At 37.0% G+C, this 22286-nt stretch overlaps 1 protein-coding gene across 3 annotated transcripts in view; it reads right to left on the bottom strand.

Annotated features, from left to right (window-relative positions):
* Window positions 1-200: 200 nt before the first annotated feature.
* The window catches only part of YLPM1 (YLP motif containing 1), a 75793-nt gene continuing 53707 nt past the window's right edge, over window positions 201-22286 (bottom strand). Inside the window, exons 12-21 of one of the 3 annotated variants that reach the window (XM_010382646.2) lie at window positions 20325-20387; window positions 19906-20025; window positions 19489-19665; window positions 19319-19402; window positions 18278-18361; window positions 15446-15526; window positions 12269-12320; window positions 7222-7352; window positions 944-1126; window positions 201-616 (exon numbers count right to left, since the gene is read on the bottom strand). In XM_010382646.2, coding sequence (XP_010380948.1) covers window positions 980-1126; window positions 7222-7352; window positions 12269-12320; window positions 15446-15526; window positions 18278-18361; window positions 19319-19402; window positions 19489-19665; window positions 19906-20025; window positions 20325-20387 — 939 coding nt within the window. In that variant the 3' untranslated portion in view covers window positions 201-616; window positions 944-979. Of the gene's footprint in view, window positions 617-943; window positions 1127-7221; window positions 7353-7853; window positions 9209-12268; window positions 12321-15445; window positions 15527-18277; window positions 18362-19318; window positions 19403-19488; window positions 19666-19905; window positions 20026-20324; window positions 20388-22286 lie in introns of those variants that run through there. The other 2 variants (XR_004057239.1, XM_030930086.1) reach the window with 2 other exon arrangements.

The raw sequence follows: 22286 nt of genomic DNA, 5'->3' as shown, positions 1-22286 counted from the left end.
ATAAATCAGCTATAAAACAAAGATGAGTGTTTTGAACATCATTTGAACCTTGTGTTTTACAACATGTGCTACGGAATCATTGAGCCACATAATATTCAATTAAAAAGAGGTTTTGGGATGTTCAGCTAGCATTTAATTAGGACATACCATATTTAAAAAGCAATAAAAATAAAATTAAGAAAACAAGAGAAAAGGGCCCATGCTGTATAGCCCATGAATCTCATCGGCTTTATCATGAAAGTTTATTGTTTTTAATCCTAGTACAATCAGCTACCAGTTACATACAGTAAAAAACAGAAACAGCCACAAAGCAATGATGATAGAGATAGTCTGTGACATTGTACAGTGGAGGAAATATTCTCTGTTGGAATCCTCCAGCGGACCCCCACCTGGCTTCAGCAGTTAAGCTATCACTCCCTCCCTCCCCAAAACAGTTAAAAGAAAAATTAACGTCTTGCTTGGGTACAAGCAAGATTCTAATACCTCTTGGGGACACTGGAGAACTTTAAAAAAACTAAAGCAGTAGAAACAAAACAATAACTGAAACGTGGAAGCAAGGTGACACACAAAGAAGCTCCGTGAGGCCTTGGCTTCAGATCACCTCAAAGCGAACCACCTGGAAAGAAAAGACAAGGCTGTGACACCTGGAAAGAACAGGCAAAAGGTTCAGTAACCCTTAATATAACATCACTTCACTCCTTCCCAAATCTATCGAATTCAAGTTTTTCTCAAGGTTTTTATTTTTATAAGTGAGCCAGGTTGTAGAAAATGGCTTCCTTTTCTAATAGTATTGTAAATGTTAACAACTAGCACATACTTACTCTTTCAGAACTATAAAATAACACAAGAAGAGAGCATTTTTAGCAAAGCATGCTGTCTTCTTTATCTCAAACCCTTTGAAGCAACCACACAGTAGGCTATTTATATGACTGTGTACTCTTACCTTAGAGGAATAATGACTCCGTTCAAAAACTAAGTCTCATATATATTTGGTTCGATTGAGGGCTTTTTCAGCCAGGTGACCACTTTCATCTGTGATCTTCTCCCAATCAGTCTGTCCGACCACAAAACCTATGGCCCTTTTCCTATCTGCATCCTTCTTCTCTTCCAGGTCTGCCCATCTGACCTAAAAAGAACACAGCATTAGGCTGAGCTTTAGGAAAAATAAATATGCAAAGAGCCCCCTCCCTCTCTGGACAGTCTAAGGGGTAGAATGACTCATCTGAAACCTCAAGCTTAAAAAATTAAAAACTAACCCAGGAAAATTGGGAAAAGTCACATATTTTAAGTCACAGAGAGAAAACTCTCTGGCCAATCCAAGTCCTAACCATTCCAGCTCCTGAACAGTTCAGCTCAATCCTGTCCTCTCTTTCTCCTCTGCCATTCCTTTTTATTTAATAATTCACTGACTCATTTTTTTTTTTTCACCTGAAAGCAAAGCACTAATCTCTACCTAGTCTTCCTGTCTGTACTCACGCCCTCCAGATTCATGCTGTCAGAGTGAGCTTCCTAAAACACACAGTTGTGACTCATTTGCTTTAACTCCTTCCCCTACCTACCAGGTAAAGTCCAAGAACTCAGGTCCCTCTTGAGCTGGCCCCAACTACTTTCCTGCAACATCTCTGGCCAGTGCCTATGGCATTTTATACAAACAATACAGACTTCCTTCTAGCACTCAGAGCGCACTGCACCATTTCATGTCTCTCTAACTCTGCATATAAGTACTAGTCATTCTTCCTGAAATGTCTTTTCCCTAACCTTATCCGCTTGGCATGAGTCCAATCATCCCTCCCTGACTTACCCCCTTTTCCTTTGCCAATCAAATAATCACTGCTTCCCACACTTAACTTCTGGATTTTGATATGTCTGCTTTTGAACTTCCACACTGTACTGTAATTATCTACTTATAGATCTGTCTTTCCTAACAGACTATCAACACCCTAGATCAGTAACTGAATTTTATTTATCTCTACACAAAAATATTTCTTGAAATTTAATCTTAGAGAAAACAGTAAGCTGGTATTACTACTTTTATTCATGAGATAAAGAGACCAAGAAACAGACTCAGCTGATATCCATGGCAAGATTACAACTACAAATACATGGATCAGGGATATTTCCTATTGGTATTCTGATTTTTAAAATATATATATATTCTTACATATGATTTTTTAAAATTTTTGTAATTTTTTTTTTTTTTTTCTAGAGTCAGAGTCTCACTATGTTGCCCAGGCTGGTCTCAAACTGCTGGGCTCAAGCAATCCTCCTGCCTTGGCCTCCCAAAGTGCTATGATCATAAGCATGAGCCACCATGCCCAGCCACATATTATGTTAACATGTTTTTAAAAGTATATGGAGATATACATACTCTGTAAAAGTTCAGATTCTTAAAAAGAAACTATGAATCTGTTGCTTGCACTACATGGTACCAAAGTCTGCAGATAATGTATTTTAAACATGGCTTGTGATTTATTATCTGTGACAAGGAGAGGGAACCAGACCATGGAAACACCATGCTCTTCACACTGGACCTGGAAATGCATTATTGCTCTAACATACACAAATTACTATTTGCATGACTGGCAATGAAATAACTAGGCTTCTAACAGTATCACCTGGTCAAAGAGAGGAGTCACAGTAATAGCAGTAGGAAGAAACTGATAACACCTGACTTCCCAGAAAGTAGGTTTTTAGTATATAGAAAACCTATGGCTCAATGTCTTTCATGGGCCTTAGTAAGAAGCCTAATAAATAATGTGGGCTTCCATATAGAAAAATCTTTGGGCATTCTGCCCATCAACGCTGAAGTACCTATTTTGATTAATTCATATATACAGCCAGGCACAGTGGCTTACACCTGTAATTCCAGCACTTTGGGAGGCCGAGGCCGGCAGATCACTTCAGCCCAGGTGTTCGAGACCAGCATGGGTAACATGGCGAAACCGTGTCTCTACTAAAAATACAAAAATTAGCTGGGCATGGTGGTGTGGTGGGTGTCTGAAGTCCTAGCTACTAACAAGGATAAGGTGGGAGAATTGCTTGAGCCTGGGAGGCAGAAGTGACAGTGAGCCAAGATCACACCACTGCACTCCAGCCTGGGTGACAGAGAGACCCTACCTCAAAAATAAATACATAAATAAATAAATAAAATTCATATATACTCTCTCAGCTCCACCTAGGATCAAGGATACACATTTTAGCGAAAGGTCATTATGAACTAAGTTTTGGGCATTTATGTGAAAACACACTACTGTGCTGAGGATGCCATGGGAATGGATTTAAATTTGCTGTGGGCTGGTTACTTTTTCTTTGTTCAGTGGCCACAGTTTGCCCCTTATATGATAGGATTAGAAGAAAAAGTGTGCAGTTGTTTTTGAAATAAGCAGTATGTTTGCAAATAAATGCCCAAGATTTTAACATTGGAATTCGGCCAGGCACAGTGGCTCACGCCTGTAATCTCAGCACTTTGGGAGGCTGAGGCAGACAGATCACCTGAGGTCAGGAGTTTGAGACCAGCCCGGCCAACATGGCGAAACCCCATCTCTACTAAAAATACAAACAAAATTAGCCAGGTGTGGTGGTGGGCACCTGTAATCCCAGCTACTCAGGAGGCTGAGGCATGAGAATGGCTTGAACTGGGAGGCAGAGTTTGCAGTGAGCCAAAATCACGCCACTGCACTCCAGCCTGGCAACAGAGTGAGACCCCGTCTCAAAAAAAGAAAAAAAAAACCAACAACAAATGAAGCTGGAATTAAACTATTTTGGAAACTACTGTATTTTGTTAATATCTCTAATTTATACTGATGCTATAGTAAAATTATTTATTTACATGTTGAATTCCTCCACTGGATGTCAGCTCCTTAAGAGGACTCATTCATAGACTTCATACAAAGACATTCAACATATGGAATTAATAAATGATTACCAAACCACTAAAAATATAAGAAGCAGAATAATGACTTTCAGCTTGAAATGGCTTCTTAAATGTGAGTGTCCCTTTTAATTTTCCTAGAGGTACTTTTGAGACTGACAACATTTTTGCTGTTGTTTTTTCCTGTAAAAATAAAACTGTTATAATACAGAAAAATCTCGACTAGCACTCAAAGGTTTGAGGTCCTTATATTTCATCCACTGTCACTATAAATATTTCTAAAATACACAAATTCAGCAAGCAAACAAGGGAAATGTTCGCCTTTCATAGTCATCAAAGAAATACAAATTAAAGTCCAAGTAAGTTACCATTTTATACCCAAGCAAGCAAACATTTTAAAAGTAAATTATATTTTAAAGCCTAGCCATTTAGGCAAAATTCTAATATAACCAACTCTACAGAACCGCCTTTTCGTTATAGAGGAAGTTAATCCCAAGAACCCACCTGGTATCTGTAAAAAGCTGGATCACAGAAACAAAAAAACCCCAGAAAAGGAATGAGTAATGTACAGCATTCTGTATTCTTTACTACCTGTAGGATCTCCTTGTGCTCTAATGTTGATTTTGGTGAGTAGTTCAAGAGTTAAAAACTATCTGAAGTCAAGGTATAAGGCAGGGGAGGAGAGTTAAAGAGGAGTAACTTTAAAGAACTAGAATGTGCACCATTCAGTTCTCTTTGGTCACCCAACCTAACAAAATAAACTGCATGGCATTACATACTCCTTAGTGAAGACAGTGATAGTTACCTGAGTAAAAACAGAGAAAATATTTCTCATTTTAGATTACTAATTGTTACCAGAACTACACTTTATTATTTGCAAGGAAGGGCCACTTCTGCCTCTGTTGGCTCCAGTCTTAAAACTTGAGTAAGAGGTATCACTACAAGTAGTTCTTTGGTGAGGCTGGGTGCAAATGGCAGTGGGCTCTCCCTTCCCCATCCCTTGAAGTTACACAGACAAGGACAGGCTTTGGAGTATCTGCAGTATTTTAAAAAGTTTTGAAACCTGGATTCTTTGTAATAGTGTCCATTACAAAGTACACTAAGTATACTAAGGCACTGAGAAAATTCATTAAGAAACAAATACAAAGAAATGATGCATAGAGGTAAATGATGCACAACCTCATTCTTAAATAAATGAAAAATGAGATACTATTTTTTTTCACCTATCAGATTATTAAAAGTTAAAGAGTTTGATAACAGCACTGCTGGTCGAAGTGTAGAAAAACAGGCAATTACTTGCATGTAGGTATTTAAAGAGAGACATACACACCACAACCTTCACGTCTGTACTGGCAATAAATGGAAACACTGTAAGCATCCATCAATAAAGATATTACGGTTTGGATGTCTGTCCCCTTCAAATCTCATATTACGGTTTGGATGTTTGTCCCCTTCAAATCTCATGTTGAATTGTAATCCCCAATAATGAAGGTGTTTGGGTCATGGAGGAGGATCCCTCATGAACGTCTTGGTGCCCTCCTAATGGTAATGAGTGAGTTCTCACTCTGAGTTCATATGAGATCTGGTTGTTAAAAAGAGTTGGGACCCCCTCCCCTTGGTTCCTCTCTTGCCACGCTGGCTCCTCCTTTGTCTTCCATCATAACTGAAGACTTCCTGAGGCCTCACCAGGAGCTGATGCTAGCACCAAGCTTCCTGTACAGTCTGCAGAACAATAAGCCAAAATAAATCTTTTTTCTTTATGAATTACCCAGTCTCCCATATTCCTTTATAGCTATGCAAACAGACTAATACAAAGGGACTAGTTAAATAACTGATTGTACAACCAAACAATGGCACACTAAGGAGCCCTTTAAAAAGAATGGTAGGTCTGTATATACTTATATAGAAAGATCAAGATGGAATAGCTGAAAAAGACTTGTACAGAACAGTATATATGATCCCTTTGCTTTGTTATTTTTTTTTTTTTTTTTTTTTTTTTTTTTTTTTTGAGGCGGAGTCTCGCTCTGTCGCCCGGGCTGGAGTGCAGTGGCCGGATCTCAGCTCACTGCAAGCTCCGCCTCCCGGGTTTACGCCATTCTCCTGCCTCAGCCTCCCGAGTAGCTGGGACTACAGGCGCCCGCCACCTCGCCCGGCTAGATTTTTTGTATTTTTAGTAGAGACGGGGTTTCACCGTGTTAGCCAAGATGGTCTCGATCTCCTGACCTCGTGATCCGCCCGTCTCGGCCTCCCAAAGTGCTGGGATTACAGGCTTGAGCCACCGCGCCCGGCCTGTTATTTTGTTTTAAAGGATATGCACATCTATCACTTTTACTGAATTCAACATTTATGTAAAGACCTATCTAATGCCCTAGCTTCATTTCTCTATTCCTTTTCATAGCAAAACTTCAAAAAGTTGCCTACATATGCTGTACTGTACTTCATCATTTCTTATTCATTCTTTAATCTGCTCCAAACTGGTTTCTGCCCCCTCATCACTGTAGACTGATGACAAACTACAATCATCAGTGACCTCCATGTTGCCACATCTAGCAGTCATTTATCTGTTCCAAACTTACTTGTCTTTTCTGCATCATTTAAAAACTGACTACACTCTTTTCTTCTTGAAACACTTAGCTCTATCTGAACTAAATTTTGGAGTCTGGTGTCTTATTGCCTTTTCCATTTATACTTTTTCCTTGGGCAAGATCATTCGGTCCCATGCTTTTAAATACCATTTCCTGAAATTTGTTAGTTCAGTCTGATCTCCCTGGTGAATTTTGTACTAATAAATCCAACAGTCATTTTGACATTTTCACTTACACTTCTAACTTAATTAGAAGAAAAATTAAAATTTCTCTCACAGAACTTAAATTATTTCTCTCAGTTCCAAAAATCATGACCTCAGTTTTCTCTCTCTCACTAAATGGCACCACATACATGCAGTGCTCATGGCCAGAGTACCAAGGGGTCACCCTTGATTCTATCTACCTTTGGACCCTCCACACTCCATCCATTAAGAAGTTCCACAGGTTCTCTTCAATACCCTACTCTGTACTTGGCTTCTTTTGCCCCATGACAAAATGGCACAAGTGACTGGCCACTCCCAATGCCTTTAAGGTTGACAACACACTAGCCATGTGAGGTTCTGTTCTCCAATTTTTAAAGTTACTTGTACATTTTGATGAGATAATTTATAAGGTATGACTCCTTTTTGGGAAGTGTAACATGACATAGCGTAAACTAAATCATTTTAAAAATAGCATTCATGTGATTATCTGCCTGTAACTTCCTAAAACCAGATGCCTAAATGGGCCCTTCATTTGTTGGCAGTTATTGACAAAGTCTCTTACCCTCTTCTTCCCAGGCTCAGAAGCACGAGTATCATAATCATCGGGGAGCTGAAGATAATCCTCCATTCTGCTGGCAATGGCCTCCCAGTCACGTTTCCTTTTAGTACCAGTCCTCAAGCCATCCAACTTGTCTGAGGGACAAACACAGAGCCGTAACATTAAGGAAGAGTGTGAGTTTGCACATGACACACACACAGGGGAAAAGAAGGCTGGAACACTTTCAGAGGGCATATCCACATTTTTGAGTGCAGCATCACTTGCAGATCCAAACTATCTTCTTGGCTGAGATAATATCAAGTTCTGTGCCAGAATTTCCATTGTTTGGTATTCACTCTGGTAGCCATTATGTTTATGATGTTCGTTTAAGAGCAAATATGGGCAAGGCAAGAAAAGGCACTTGGCTCCTGGTTTCCTTGTCCTCCCACCCACCATAGCTCTCATGTTCTGACGGCAAATGCAAAGTTGGGCTTTTCCAGACAGTGTCTTCCATTCTTTTTTTCTTTAACACAATATTACCACCACCCATTTCATCTGCAATCATGTTTGATACTGTGTCATATGAAAAGCAGGTAGTACCAAGAACTTAATGAGCCAAGCTAACGTTTAAGGTTTTAGATGAACAGTTTTTTTTTTTTTGGTTGCTGTGAGTGCATTCACCATGAATTAATGTTCATGAATAAGCTGACTATATGAGATCACCACTTTCTTTGCTCATACTATGAAGTTGACCATTCTGAGGCTAAGGGCTAGTCAGACAATTTTACCAGACCTGATAATTCTTTCTGAACCCTGAATCTGAGAGGGCTAGGCTTTCCAACAACTCAAAAACTATAATCAATTAATGAATAGGGATTGCAGATTCAGAAATTATGAGATATGAGTTTAGGTGTCTTAAAGAAGAACACGCAATGAAAATGTGTTGAGTCTTTTATTGGTTATTAATAATTGATTTTGAATGCTACATGTAGGATATTATGAGTTATATACATTTTTTGCTACAATGAAGCACTAAATTTCTGAATCATCTGAAGTCATATAAACACACTAGTACTAGGCAGGCCAATGAAGAAAAGCCTAAAAACTTCAGAAACACAGCATAACCACACTTCATTGAATTCCATAAAGAGTGTATATAATAAAAATCTTTTAGACACCACGTTGGAGAAAACTTGGTATGAAAAGTGCAATGAAAGCAGTGGCAGAAAGGGTGAGTTTATGTTTCAAATATAAAAGTTTTACACACAACTAACTGTTACAAGCTTTAAAAACCAGTAAGATTTTGCATTCGTGGCAAAGTTTTTTGTTCCTAAGCCCCTTTCCCATAAAAGTGATTATCATTGAAAAATCAGTAAGGCAAACTGCAACAGTTTATAAAACTCACAAAAATTTTAATCATCTCATTTTGGCAAAATTTTAACATGTATGGATTCAAGAGATCCAGTCGTCTAATCTCTGGAATCACATGCTGTACCAAATGGCTCTATCTATGTGTATATGACGGGCCATATTATACATGATCTTAAAGAAGTGACCCCCTGACTGCACAGGGACACAGGTTATGGTATTAGAAAACCAACAAAGTCCCACAAACAATAAAACTGTTCTCGGTTTCAACAGTGTACAGTATTACCAGAAGAGAAAGAAGCTCCAACACACTTATTAAATAAACCTCAAAGGATTTCCAAACTTAATACGATCAACTTTGACATTAACATACTTCAAAGTAAAAATTTCATATTTCAATTCCAACAACACAGCACAGCCAGGCAGCAATACAGAAGGGCAGTATGAAAACTGCAAGAACTTTTCCTCATACACTGGGTATATATGACAGGAGTTACAGTTGCAACATGGAATTTCAGAAGAGCATGTATTTCTAGTCTGAGCACCCTTGTTGAAATGTTTAATTTGAAATTTTATTGTGCAAATATGTTTAAAGTTTCCTTCTTGGGCTGAAGAAAGGCTCACACCTCTTCCACATGGCATACTGGAAACCAAACACACAGATGGATGGCATAAGGTGAGGGGAGAGAAATCTGGGGTTGTTAATTACAGAAAGACTGGTGTTCAATCCATGCACACTAATGATTTTCAGAGATTTCAAAAGATGAAGTTTTAAGATGAAGATGAAGTTTTAAATCCAACTTGGCAGGTCACAGAATTTTATCACATATTTGAAACAGTATGTATTATAGCACAACAGAAAAATTCCTTAGATACAGCTATGTATTTTCTAAATGTAAATGGTATTTCTGAAAATCTGTTCAAAGTAAACATACAAGATTATGCACCTATACAAATAATAATTATATTCCAACTCCGAAGAGATGAATCTGTCTGACACGTAGAAAACCAATATACAACTCATGAGTAGAGACAAATGACACTGAGATGAGAAAAGCAAAAGTACTTTATATGAAGAAACCTAAATTAGGATGATAACAGTCTCAAATATTCTAGCTTCACAGTATGAGAAACTAAAATCATGTCACTGGAGTTTAAGTAGCTTCAATGCTGAATCCCAGCACCTGATGTGGCAAGTAACAACCTGCCCTTGCATTAGGATGTCTGTGTCCCAGCAGGGAAGAACCAGTCTGGTGGGACTGAAGGTGGGCCACAGGCAGCCTTCAACAACTCCATGCCAGAGGTAGCTCAGGCCTGTTGTGAACTGTTCTAAAATCACATCACTTTCAATTTAACATTCAGGCACAGGCTGAACTGTGTACTATACTTAATGAGCCTAGATCAAGAATCTGCAATAAGATCTAACCAGCTGCTTGAAAGACTATATAGGTAAGTATGTTCTCACTGGCAGACTCATTTGTGAATCAAAATTCCTCTGTTTCAGATTCAACTGTTTTCGCTCAACATGTGACACTGCTAAAACATAATACATTTCCACCCAGTATAATCATTTTCCATGAGTAATTGGGGAATGTTGGTAAAGTACTCAGAAAAATAAATTGTACTTGGTAATCAAATTATATTAAATTTGTTATGATAAGGAAGGCAACATAAATAGGCTACAAGATCTGACACAAGATCCTCATGTTTTAGAGAAGAATCTTCTCAGTTGGGTCAATGGACCAACCTTGAAGTAGTAAGCACTTTCAAGAATGCACACTCATTTGCCTTCCTCTGTGGTAGGATTAGCTCTCAATACAGTGGTGCAAGATACAAGTCCTTATATATAACATTACTGTCACTCTTGTTAAAAAATAAAACCCGACTGCAAATATGTTAAAATTTATTTCCTAGATTTATTACCAGATCTTCAGTGCCTTTCATTGAAATGGTTTATTTAAAAAAATCCATTTCTGGAATTCGTTATCTACTATTCTGTCTTTAAAACTGAAAATTTGTATAAAATGTATTTTCTGAAAAGCAAATGGTAGACGGGCCAGAATTTTTTCCAGAAATTCCAAGAAATACCAATATTAATATATATGCTTGAATAATCATCACAACTAAATTCCCTTTTCCTTTTAAAAACAGAAAAGTAAAAGATGGACTGGTTTGAGTTTAAAACAGCATTACCCCAGATCATGTATTACATGAGGCCTCTAAAGATTACATGTTAAGCTAATATGTATCACTTTTACATCCCCCTTAACTATCTTTATGATCTCTCTTTGCCCCAAAAGATAATCAATATTTAGAGAACCAGAAGAGAGAAAAGATCTTAGCATATTATGGGTCATTCTAATGTACAGAACTTCACAGAGAGTTAATCTAACGTCGAAATAAGCAGAACTAAAGCATTATTATTATTTTTAAAGTATTTTGTAATTTTTATTTTCCTACATATTTAATTGCATTTAAACACATAAGTGCTTTAAGGGTCTCTGGAAGATGACAATTAGTTATTATTAAGATTTCCCACAGAGGGAAGACGACTAGAAGAATATGTCAAAAACCACATAAAATTTTCACATGACATAAACTAAAAAAAATCTTTTAGACTTGACAACAAAGCACCTATACCAGTAATGTAATAATACAGTTTGCGGAACTGTCTTTTAACACAGGACCTGGTCAATACCAACTGCTAACACAAGTAGTTGGGGCAAATTAAAGGCATAGCTTATGTAATTGCATGTAAAATGCACTCCTTTGATGTCAGAAACACATGTCCCAAGCAATGAAGCAGCTAAATGACTCAAACTTCCTGTATCAATTTAAGATACTTAGATGGTTCCTTTAGTTTTGGAGTATAATACCAGGAAAAGAAACATAAACTGACAGTCATACCTCATACATCAGTAAGGCTGATCTCAAAAAGTCCTTAGCACATTGTTTTAGATTTTTATTAATACATCTTAATCAACATGTTAAATGGTTCTCTTTAAACGAAGTAAAACTGAAAAAATATTTTGCAGTTTTCACCAACAAATACTAGAGGGAATTCATTGGGTATGTATGACTTTTTTGTTTGACAGATAACTTCACATTAAGCAACTTCAAATTCTGATTTAGACAATCATTTAAACTGGTTTATCTTGGAATTTGGCATTAACAATTTGAAGAAAAATTTAAACTGAATTTTATAAAGCAGGCTCCTCAAAAACCTGAATTACATATCTGCTTCTCTCTACTCAGAAATTCTCATTTATTATACAAGGAGAATAAATGCCTTTTAATTAATTTTAAACTTTATATATTATTTTTATTATCTAAAGTATTCATAATCAGGTTTAACTTTGGACTGCACTTACATATTCTTTAAAAAAGAAATCTCATCAGCACCAACATTTCTGATTAATATAAAAGAATAGATTTTATAAGTGACAATATTTTGTTGCTGAATTATCAAATATTTCTGTTGACTCTAAAAACTTTAAATAGTATTGAAAGCAGTTCTTTTAAAATACTTATGACTTTGTCACAAGATATAAAAGCTAACAAAATAGATTGGAGGATATAAGGTAGGCCAGAAATCTCTGTTCAAGTAGAAGTTTTAGGAAATTTGTTCCTCTTATAGCAGAAAAGATCTATGACCATTACCATCAGGTATCACATATAAAAACAGGAAAAAGGAAATACCCACCTAGCTTTGCCTCAGATGTGTCCATCTCCCATTTGCTTTTCGGAATGTAACCCTAAATCGTACACAGAGAGAAGCTCGAAGGGTTAGAAAGAGACACATACATGCATATCACGTTTGAACTGGAAAAGCATTAAAACTGGGAATGGATTCAGTTTCCACTGACTAGCTGTAAATACATCCTTAGGGGAAACACAACCTCATTATCTTTGAAGAAACTAAATGATCAAATTCACCAAACTGCACTGTCCATATTTCGGAGTAGTCACTTCAGAATAGTATCATGAAGGCGCTCTGAGGCAGCTACAGTTCAGGACTCACAACTGTAGTCTGAACAACAGCTGTATAGCAAATATGATAAGAACGTACAGGTAGTTACTGTGCTAATATTAATATTATTCAGAGTATCAGATAACTTGTAATACTAGCTAGGTTATCTTCTAAATATAACTGCTATTATCAACTGATAGTAGCGATAAGGTCCAAAAAGTGTTCTTCAAGATAGTTACTTTATATTTCAGTAATTTCAAGTACTCAAAAGAAAGGAAAAGAATTGGTAGCACTTAACCCAATTACCCGATTAGGAAGTTCAACTTCATTTTAAAACGACTCAATTCATTTACCAGTTAGAGCATACAAAGGCTAATTTTACTGAATCAAATTCAGAACATTTTTATTAGTTGAAAACTAGATTATTATTTCTGATGTTTTTAAAAATTATGTTATCCTATTACATGCAAAACCAGAAATCTACACTGGTAACTTACATCTTATATTTCATAAAATAACTGGGTGGCTTATTTCAAACTCACTCCGAAAAGATTTTCAAATTTCCCAATGTGCCTATTGAGCTACGCAGTAATCATTTCTGTTTATTCACCTAGCAAGTATATGCTTTTACCATGTGATTTATCATGATTCCCCTTTACCTTCATTTAGACTGTTTTCCATTAGATCTAACATACAGAAATGTAAATATTGGAATCTAGTAAATAGGACAGATTCATCAAAGGTGTCAGCATCTTCTTTTATGAATCAATCTATCTCTCTACTGTTGGTAATGTTCAAGTTCATGAAACAAACTGACACACAGGTAAAGTAAGTCACAAAGCATTTTGAAGATTTCATGATGATAGCTTCTGTGTAAGAGTTTACTAGAGCATAATCCTATGGGTTTCATACATTTCTAGTCTATCAGCCAGAACTAATAATTCAATTTCAACTTACTAGGTAGTATTTTGGATTATAAATTATATATTTTCCAAATACATTTTTTAGAACAAACCAAGACAAAGCTATGCTGAAGTGATAGTGCTAAAAGTACCAAAGACAAGTTACATCTTAAAAATCATCTGAAAACTAAGCATCACTGGAATAATATATTTATAAATTTTATCTATTTAGGTTCACTGAAGCACTAAAGGCGGCAAACTATCATACCAATGATCCCCTACAAAGGATTATCTTTACCAGCAAAACTTTGGATTTCACCCAGCTATATTAATAACTGCAGAGTGGAAAATGCAAGGTTTACTGATAATTCCATTTAAATGGTCTGAGTGGTTGGTGTGAAACTTGCTCTTAACCCTTGGTTAATATATTCTCCAAGAATCTTTTACTCTCGGAATAGACTCCAATAGTAAAAGATTTCAATTCTGCATCTTTGAATGGGTTAAGAGAAGTTTTATAATCAAGTTAGGCAAACAAGTGTATTCATTCCCCACTAATGGAATCATCCTGTTCTTCCTTTAAACTATATTATCCTCCCATTGCTTGAAATTGTAGGCCACTTGGAAATAAAGCAGATAATCCAGCAGGGTAGAATTCTAAGGCTTCCTTGCCATGACTCTGACATAAAAATATAGTATTACAATATGTTTCATTTTAAAAAAGTAATAGTACATTCAGTTAAAAGTTCCCAAGTTTTGACCTACACCTAAGCAAGTCAGATGTTACGAACCATATCTTGAACTGAAATCTCCACAATAGAAAGACGGAGCTTCAGAAAGCTAAAACATTATAGACTTCTCACATAGTCAGTTTCTAGTACACACGCTGCAAATGGCTAAAGAAGTCATTAGCCATATTCCAGAAGAGCGTGGACCTTGTAGTGAATATCCTGCCTAAATTTTAAATTATGTATGCCAAAATACAACTTAAGAAAAAGAGATTTTAAAAAAACACATACTGAGACTCAAATGCCATTAACTTTAAAACTTATTTTTTAATCCACATTTGAAATCTTGGAATGTAGAGGTTGACACCATCTTTATATAAACACAGTTTTTATCAAGAGTCCTCTATATCACACACGGGTTCGATGGGACCACTCCCTGAAGATTCTGTATACTCTAGGGGGTAGGAATCAGAGTTCTCATTTTGTACATTTTCAAAGGAATATGATGAGCAACTTTAGCAAGGGCTCAAGTATTAAATAAACCGAGTAATATTCTGGATTTAAAATGCAACACTATTCCAAGGCATTGCTAATCTCTGTACTTCAGCAAACACTGAAAAGTCAACGTAACTCTATAGGTCGCATATTCTTGAATGACAGGGAAAGGCAAACGTCTCTACAGAGGTGTGATCGAAAGCATTTTACATTAGGTACCCAGAAACTTTAAACTCACACTATGTAAGCCTCTAATCAGCCTAAGCAAAATCCATTGCCTACACAGTCATTTAATTTTTCCCTGTCACTTAGGATAAAATGCGCAAGAACAAATCTAGCAGCCAGTGGCAACCCTCTGCCTCCCCATTCAGTAAGTTCTTCTGCCTCAGTTGACAGAACTAAATTTGGAGATCTTGTAGCAAAGAAGAGACAATTATGCCTATGTTGGGTAGGCTGTGCCACATATCTGCTGGAATGTAAGAATGCCCTTTCATATGTAATTATTTTCTTAAAAGGTATACTCCCCTAAAACCACCCACAAATAGATGAGTACAAGAGTAAGTTTCTTAGCACTCTGTTAAAACTTTCTTTTAACACCACAGTAGAGGGTTCTTTTGGTCTGGGGAAAAAGAAAGAGTATCCAAAAGTCTCCTTGAAGATGATTATGGAAACTTATACCGCTAAAGTGTATTATCAACAGTGGTTGTCTGACCACAGATCTGAATTTAAACCTTCTTTAAGAATTTTAATAAAGAGACACTGTTCAAAGTGGTTGGTCTGTCTCCTACCAGTTCGCTTTCCTCTTCCTCTGCATCTTTCTTTTCTTCTTTCTGTTCTTCGATATTTGCATCAAAATCTTCCATCTCTACCTATACCAACCAATAAAAAAAAAAAAAAGACTGAGTTAACATTTAGCAAAATGTTGACTCCCTCATTGAGATCTGGAATGAACACAGCAGCCTAGAGCAAGACAGGCTCACTGTTACATACCAAGTAATTTTTAATACCCTAAAGTTTGAAACAGAACTGATAAAAGACAGGATATTGTTGCCTTTAATTTTCCTTGAATATCCATCTGTATAATTCCCTGTAAAGTTAAGTGCTAAGTAGATGGTTACCTATTTTGAATGCCTATGGATTACTAGAATTTTCTTTTAAAAATCTTTAACAAATATTTTTCCAATCAGATAAAAACATGTCCATGATTCAAATTTCAAAATATAAGAAAAAGTATACTGAAAAGTCGGATGATATTGGCTTGGCCCAGAGTGGTAGCAATGCAAGTAAGCAGATGAGTTAGAGAGGTCATTAAAAAGTAAAACTGACTAAACTTTCTTGACTACATGACAGGTTTGAACACCGGTATAAGGGCAGAGTAAAGAGTCAGGCCTGGGCACGGTGGCTCATGCCTATAATCCCAGCACTTTGGGAAGCTGGGGCAGGAGGATCGCTTGAGTCTAGGAGTTCAAGACCAGACTGGGCAACATAGTGAGGCCCCATCTCTAAAAAAATAAAATAAAAAATTAGCTGGGCACGGTAGCATGCGCCTGTACTCTCAGCTACTCAGGAGGCTGAGGTGAGAGGATCATTTGAACCCAGGAGTTGAGGTAGCAATGAGCTATGATCATGCCACTGCACTCCAGCCAGGGTAACAGAGTCAGACTCTGTCTCAACAATGATAAAAGAGTCAGGGATAACTCCCAGAGTACTGGTTTCAGCAATCAAGTGGTTAGGGTTCTAATTACTAAAACAGAGACTACTAAATGAAAAACAGGTTTGTACAAACTACATTTTGGATAGGTTGAGTTTGAGGTATACTAAGATAACATATATTTTTTGTAGAGAATTTGGAAAATAACAGTAAAAAGAATATTATAAAAATCACCCATACTCCCTCCATTCAGAAACATTACTGTTAAGATAGTCATATAATTCAGTCTAGACTTTATAACATTAATGGCACGTAAGTGACAATCTAAGCTACTAGAAAGATTCAGATGATCTATACAGAGGGTACAAAATAAAAACAGAGCCTAGGATGGAGCCCTAAGGGGGCCCTTTTAAAGACTGAGTAGCAAGAGAAGCCAGTGAAAGAGACTGAAAAGAGATAGCCAAAAAAGTAAAAGGAAAACCAGAAGAATGTGAATTCACAAAAGCCAAGAGAAAAATATGTTTTTTAAGAAGGTGGGCATGGTCAACTATATTACATTTGGCTGCAAAATTAATCAATAGGGGAAATAAGAACTGTTCACTGTCATGGAAATTATTAGTGAGAGGGTTGCCAGACAATGTTAGTGGCAGAAGCCAGAAAGAAATAGGTTGAGGAATGGCATGGGAATTAAAATCACATAAAAGAACAATGATGGCTGGGCATGGTAGCTCACGTCTGTAATCCCAGCACTTTGGGAGGCTGAGGGGGGCAGATTACTTGAGGCCAGGAGTTCAAGACCGGCCTGGCCAACATGGTGAAACCCCGTCTCTACTAAAAATACAAAAATTAGCCAGGCATGGTGGCGCATGCCTGTAGTTCCAGCTACTCAGGACGCTGAGGCAGGAGAATCACCTGAACCCGGAGGTGGAGGTTGCAGTGAGCCGAGATTATGCCACTGCACTACAGTCTGGGCGACAGAGTGAGACTCCACCTCAAAAAAAGAAAAAAAAGCATAATGACAATATTGAGTATTAAGAGGTCAAACAAAACAGAAACCTACAACTGGTAAAAATAGAAAACTTCTCCTTCCATCAAATTAATAATTGATTCAGGCAAGAATTACCAATGAATGAAAATTTGTTGGGGAAAAGATGTTAAGAGGTATCTCCCTACAGTTTACTTATCACAAAGAGAAAAAGGCAGAAAAATTTGATGGATACCACCTTAACCAAGTAATCAGTGCTTAAATCACTAACAATGAGATAAATTAATACCATATGACTCCTGATGTGACACACTGAGAGGGCACAGTATCATTTATGCAGCATTCCTGCTAATGTTTAACCTGAACCTAAGCATGTGGAAACAAACAGACAAATTCAAATTAAGGGGCATTCTACAAAACAAGCTTATACTCTTCATAAATTCTTTATCTTTCATGACAATGACAAGGCTGAGAAACTATATTTTACATTAAAGGATTGAATCTTGGATTTTTGAAAATTTCTATAAATCATGTTATAGGGACAACTGGTGAAATGTGAATATAAACTATATGTGAGATAATTCAAGAAATTTAATTCAGGAAGTTTATATTACCTAATATAGTATTTTATTGATACTAAATTTCCTGCATTTGATAACTGTTATCAAATCAAAAGAGAATGTCCTTGTTCTTACAAGATATCTGCTGATGTATTTAAGGGTGAAGGTTTACGAGATCTGCAACTTAATTCTCAAATGGTTCCACAAAAATAGTGACATCATTAACAAGAATGTTAATAAGAATATATGCATACAGAGAAAAATGTGGCAAAGTATTAACTGTGATCTCAACGAAAGGCATACCAGTAGGTGTTCTTGTATTAATACTATTTATGTAACTTTTCTGTAGGTTTTAAGTTTTTCAAAGTAAAAAGGTGAAAAAGTAATGTCACTTTGCATTGCATTTGAACCAAAGGATACTTACCTCTTCAATAGCAGCATCTTGCAGCAAAGAACGAATATCTAGACGCATCATGTGACGAGGTGCAGTTTCCCAGTGATCAGCCATCTATTGAAAAATTCAGATGGTCGAGTTATCTCTGGAAACTACTCAAACACCAAGCAAGCATCCAAGATAAACAACATTTAACAATATTTTAAAATACTGTTAAATATTAATTAAATATTTAATTGTTAAATATTAATTTAATATTGTAAAGTCTAACAGGCTAATTTCTTTTCTTTTGAGACAGAATCTCGGTCTGTCACCCAGGCCGGAGTGCAGTGGCGCCAACATGGCTCACTGTAGCCTTGACATGGTGGGCTCAAGTGATCTTCCCACTTCAGCCTCCCCAGTAGTTGGGACCACAGGCACATGACACCATGCCCAGCTAATTTTTGTGTTTTTTTGTAGAGACAGGGTTTCGCCATGTTGCCCAGGTTGGTCTCAAACTCCCAGGCTCAAGCGATCCGCCCACCTCAGCCTCCCAAAGTGCTGGGATTACAGGCCTGAGCCACTGCGCCAGGCCATAACAGGCTAATTTCAAGAAGAGCTAGGAAAAGAAACAAAGGAAGAGAAACATTTACTAAAGCAGATCGGAAAGTTATTATGAAAAAAAAGGAGATAAACAAGAGCTTCCAGACAAGAGTGTTGGTACAGATAATATGAGGTTTAGAGTACAGTCACACATCACTTAGCAATGGGCATACATTATGAGGAATGGGTCATTAGGCAATTTTGTCATTGTGTGAACATCACAGAGTATGCTTACACAAACCTAGATGATAAAGCCTACTGCACATCTAGGTTACAAACTTGTACAGCATGTTAATGTACTGAATACTGTAGGCAACTGCAACACAATGAAGCATTTGTGTATTTAAACATATCCAAACACAGAAAAAGTACAATAAAAATACATTATTATAATCTTATGGGACCACCATATATGCAGTCCTTCCTTAACCAAAACATCATTATGTTGTGCATGATGGTACTCTATTATTCTATGTTTCTTAAAATCACCTTATTTATTTCTTTAAGCTTTCTTCCATGAATATTTCTCTTGCCACAAGTCTGGTTATCTGCACTCATTTCAGCCAAATATACCTAAGCAAGAATGAATAATAATTAGGCAAAGATATATAACATTTACATGACAACACAAAGTACTTTAAAGTTCTTTAAGTTTCTACCTCAAATCCCTTGGTTTTTGCTGCACTCCAAAACTGGTCAAAGTGCCTAACTCTGTCATTGATGGCATCCAGGATGATAAAGGGAAAAAAGCCATCATCCAGAGTCTTTTTGAAAGTTTTGAACATGCTGGTGCGGTAAGTCTCCTCCATCTCAGCTTCATATTCATATTCCATTACCTAAGGTCCCCCAAAAGAGATATGGAATTAGCAAAAGCAAAGAATCATCCTAAATCTTTTCCTCAGTTAGCATTTGGATAGAGATTACTTTGTAGTCTTTCCTTCACAGCCAAGTACTAAAGTACTGTGTTCAGAAAAGAGAGAGGTCCTTGCCCTTAAAAAAGCCACACTTCTCCCCAAACACATTTTCCTTTAAACACTATTAATGAATCAGAATGAGATCTGACATAAATACCATACCTTCTTTTTCACTTTCTTTCCAGAATCTGGATCTTTTTCTTCTTTTTCCACTTCAGTGATGAAGTAATCATCCAGGCTTAGAACTCTGGGTGCAGGTCCTCCAAATTCTACCTCTTTATCCTAAGAATCATATAGTCAAGAAGGTTAAAACGAATTTATGGAATAAATTAGTTAATTACCACATCAAAGTTCCCTCCTGTGGCCAAATAATATATAATCTTCTGGTGGTTTCAAATCAAGCCGAGGCAAAATGTTTCTCTGAGTAGATAAAAATATATATGGGACAACATCTACCACATGGGCCAACTCTAATGGATCAAATGGAAGACAATTCTACTGGTATTATGTTGCCTGCTATTAATAAGAAGGCAAGTGACTACTAACACAAGCAGCTGATTTTTCAGCTTCCCCATACTCACTCGAATAAGTTTTGCAACATGTGTCTTTCCACTGCCAGGTAATCCTCTCATTATAACGACAATCTGAAACAGAATAGACCAAAAAAAAAAAAAAATCACTCAGAGAAAAGTTTCTGCAATGAGATAATAGTTAACAATGACCTACCATTTTCCAGGATAGACTATACAACAGGCCATGAAACAAACCTTAATAAATTTGAAAGGATAGAAATAATACAAAGTATGTTTTTGGACCAAGTGGAATGAAATTGGAAATTAATAGTAAGAAAATGTTAGAGAAACTCACAAATATGTGAAAATTAAACAACATACTCCTAAATAACCAATGAATCAAAGAAGAAATGAAGAGGAACCAGAAATTAAGAGAAGCCAGAAACCAGGAGGAACCAGAAACCAGAAGGAACCAGAAAATACTCTGAGATGAATGAAAACAACACAACATACCAAAGCTTACAGGATACAGCTAAAGCAGTGCTTAAAAAGAAATTGATAGCCATAAATGCCTATAGTAAGAAAGAATATAGGTCTCAAATCAATAACTTAATCATCCACTTTAAGACACTTGAAAAAGAAGAGCAAACTAAAGAAACAGAGGAAAGAAACAATAAAGATTAAAGCAGAAGTTAATAAAATAGAAAACAGAAAAACAAAAGAAAAAATCAATAAAACCAAACAGTGGCAGTGGTTCTTTAAAAAGACCAACTTTGGCAAGACGCGGTGGCTCACGCCTGTAATCTCAGCACTTTGGGAGGACGAGGCAGGCGGATCACGAGCTTAGGAGATCGAGGCCATCCTGGCTAACATGGTGAAATCCCGTTTCTACTAAAAATACAAAAAATTAGCCAGGCATGGTGGCGGATGCCTGTAGCCCCAGCTACTAAGAAGGCTGAGGCAGGAGAATGGCATGAACCCGGGAGGTGGAGCTTGCAGTGAGTCGAGATTGCACCACTGCACTCCAAAAAGAGTTGGTCTTTTTTTTTTTTTTTTTTTTTTTTTGAGATGGAGTCTTGCTCTGTCACTGAGGCTGGAGTGCAGTGGTGCAATCTTCGCTCTTTGCAACCTCTGCCTCCCAGGTTTGAGCAATTCTAATGCCTCAGCCTCCCAAGCAGCTGGGATTACAGGCGCCTGCCACCACACCCAGCTAATTTTTGTGTTTTTAGTAGAGATGGGGTTTCACCATGTTGTGCAGGCCGGTCTTGAACTCCTGGTCTCAAGTGATCCACCCACCTCAGCCTTCCAAAGTGCTGGAATGACAGGCGTGAGCCACTACGCCTGGCTAAGACCAACAAAATTGATGAACTCTTACCTAAACTGAATAGAAAAAAAAGAAGATTCAAATTACCAGAATCAGAAATGAAAGCTGGGCTCAGCGGCGTGTGCCTATAATCCCGGTTCCTCAGGAGGCTGAGGTAGGAGGGTCACTTGAGCCCAGGAGTGCAACCCCAGCCTGGGCAACAGTGAGACTCTGCCTCAAATAAAAAAGAAATGAAAGAGGGGACATTACTACCAACCTTACAGAAATAAAAAAAGATTACAAAGGAATACTATGAACAATTGTATGCCAACAAATTAAGTAATTTAGGTGAAACAGACAAATTCCTGGAAAGACGTAGACTACTAAAATTTACTCAAGAACAAATAAACAATCTGAATAGACCTATAACAAGTGAAGAATCTAAGACAGTAATTTTAAAAAACTACCCACAAAGAAAAGCCCAAGCCTGGATGACTTCATCACTGAATTCACCAAACATTTAAATACCAACTCTTCACAAAGTCTTCAAAAACATAGAATACGAAGGAATAATTTCTAACTTACTTTATGAGGCCAGCATTACACCAAACCACATACAGACAAGAAAACTACAATATCTCCTATGAATATGGATAAAAAAAATCCTCAACAACATATTAGCAAGCTGAATCCAGCAACATATAAAAATTATTACACACCATGACCAA

The sequence above is a fragment of the Rhinopithecus roxellana genome, chromosome 5 (genome assembly GCF_007565055.1).
Source record: "Rhinopithecus roxellana isolate Shanxi Qingling chromosome 5, ASM756505v1, whole genome shotgun sequence".
Classification (NCBI taxonomy): Eukaryota; Metazoa; Chordata; class Mammalia; order Primates; family Cercopithecidae; genus Rhinopithecus; species Rhinopithecus roxellana.
This window is presented reverse-complemented; position numbering and strand designations above follow the sequence as displayed.